Source organism: Neodiprion lecontei, chromosome 3, assembly GCF_021901455.1.
Source record: "Neodiprion lecontei isolate iyNeoLeco1 chromosome 3, iyNeoLeco1.1, whole genome shotgun sequence".
Lineage (NCBI taxonomy): Eukaryota > Metazoa > Arthropoda > Insecta > Hymenoptera > Diprionidae > Neodiprion > Neodiprion lecontei.
Window position 1 is genome coordinate 8904945 of NC_060262.1, and position 2169 is coordinate 8907113.

Below are 2169 nucleotides of genomic sequence, written 5' to 3' on the forward strand. Positions count from 1 at the left end.
TGTTAATCATTGTTTTTACTTGCCTCAAAAATCATGTATTTTGTTTATGTAAGGCCCTTAGGGAGCTTCGGCTTCAGGGCCTGAAAAAAAATTGAATAATAATAATAAGAATGATTAATCGGTTCAGTCAATCTTGTGAAATTTTTTATTTTTTTTATTTTTGATATTTCTCGAATACCAATTGTGTTAGAGATGAGGACGTTGAGGATCTTATTATATTATTAGTACTTACATATCTACTAAGAATAATTTAAATATGTTTCCAGGGCCAATTGACCATGTTTATACCTCTAGGACCTTCGTTAGAAAGTTATTCGGCTCCGAAAATATGTAAGAAATCGCTATTCAAAAAAAATTGAAATCAAAGTCATTTAATTGCCACCATAACCATGACAAACCATACATCGGATCCATAATTACCAGGGTTTCAATTAGTGTTTTGGCAGTAGTTTCTTGAATTAATGTAGTTGAAACGACAGTTGACTGCTAACATGCTATCAAATATTTCTTCTTCCTAGTCGAACCATTTGAGTCGGCCATTCAACCGAACCTTCTTCAGATACAAAATAGTTTTTTAATGTTTCCCTCACAGCTATAGCCTCGTTCGTTGCATTACCCGCCACATTTCGAATTTCTTATAATGCTGGAATGTCACCTTCTACATGATGAAGTTGAGTTCCGAGGGCATCATTCCTTAGAAAATTATGTAGGCAGCATGTTGCCAATACGACATTGTCCACGTGTTCCGGTTTCATTTTTATCCGTCTTTGATATATTCTAAATTTTTGTGATAAGATTCCGAATGCATTTTCGGATATTCTTCGTGCGCGGGACAATCTGTAATTGAAGATCCTTTTAGCTTCGTCATCTTTGAGTTGAGACCCTGGATACGGACGCATAATATTTTTTTTTAATGGAAATGCCTCGTCACCCACAATTACGTGAGGTACTGGCACATTAGTGCCGGGCAGAGGCTTAGCAGGTGGTACATTTAATCTGCCATCATCTATTGCTTTTCCAAAAGCGCAGTTGGCAAAAATCCCCCCATCACTGTTTTTACCGTATGCACCGACATCAATTGCAATAAATCGGTAGTCGGCATCCACAAGTGCCATCAGCACAATACTGAAAGTCTTCTTGTAATTGAAGAATACGGAACCACTGTTAACGGGCGACTCTATCACAATATGCTTTCCGTCCATGGCACCGATACAGTTTGGGAAATTCCATTTTTCCGAAAATACGTTTTTAATAGATTTCCACGTTTCCAAGGTCGGTACAGGTAGAACTATTGAAGACAGCAGCCTCCAGATCACTTCACAAGTCTCGTGTATAATTGAACGAACTGTAGTATGTCCCATGTGATAGCTGAATGCTATAGTTCTGAATGAGTCACCTGGCGTTAGAAATCCGAAAAAAAGGACAACAATAAAAAATAGTATTGCATAAAGTGTATTAGTTTAATTTTGACATTGATTCAAAAATTTATTCAGCTGAAGACTGTAAACTGGCATGGCGTAGATTACGAGATGCTTTCAGAAAGGCTAAAAAAGTTCCCCCTTAAAAAGTGGAGCAGCAGCCTCGAAGAAACGGCCATGGAGATTTGAACACCAAATGGCATTTCTCGCTCCATACCTATGTGTGCATGTGTAGCCTAGCGTATGTAAATAAACAGTCCATACGACCTTACGTCGAATAGCAGAAACAAACTAAATAGTCGAGTGAAACGATACAGCTCAAATTTGCCCCTGAGCAAAAGGGCAAAAAAAAAAAGCAAAAGTGTGACGATGCTTCTTCGGCTTAAATTCCGTGATTCTCGCCACAATTTGTTAAAATTTGAATAATTGAGATGAATGTGGATATTCGGATTGGGTGAGGAGGCCAAACAGAATATTCGCAAAATTATGACGAAAGGTATTTGATTTATTTTGAAATTACGGAATATGTATAACTTTCGGAGCGCAACACGCACTGTGGGAGCTTACAATGGCTCGAGATAGAAAGAAAACAAGCATTCACGCCTCATTCATTCAAACACGTAAAATAAAAATGTCCCTGCATGGAGGTTACGTTCCAGAGATGACAGGGAAACTGGTAATTGATTTTACTCAGATTCACTATCAAGAAGCTCAAAATGAAAATCATGGGACATAAAAAGAAATTTTTGGT

The 2169-nt window shown here is 37.7% G+C and overlaps 1 protein-coding gene across 1 annotated transcript; it reads right to left on the reverse strand.

Moving 5' to 3' along the window:
* Nucleotides 1-635: 635 nt before the first annotated feature.
* Nucleotides 636-1202, reverse strand: LOC107217749 (protein ALP1-like). The gene has a single exon (XM_015655395.2). The coding sequence runs from the start codon at nt 1200-1202 to the stop codon at nt 636-638; it is 567 nt and encodes a 188-aa protein (XP_015510881.1).
* Nucleotides 1203-2169: the final 967 nt, after the last annotated feature.

Excerpts from the sequence above, each read along its gene's own strand:
- LOC107217749 (XM_015655395.2), bottom strand. The coding sequence starts at position 1,202 with ATGGACGGAAAGCATATTGTGATAGAGTCGCCCGTTAACAGTGGTTCC.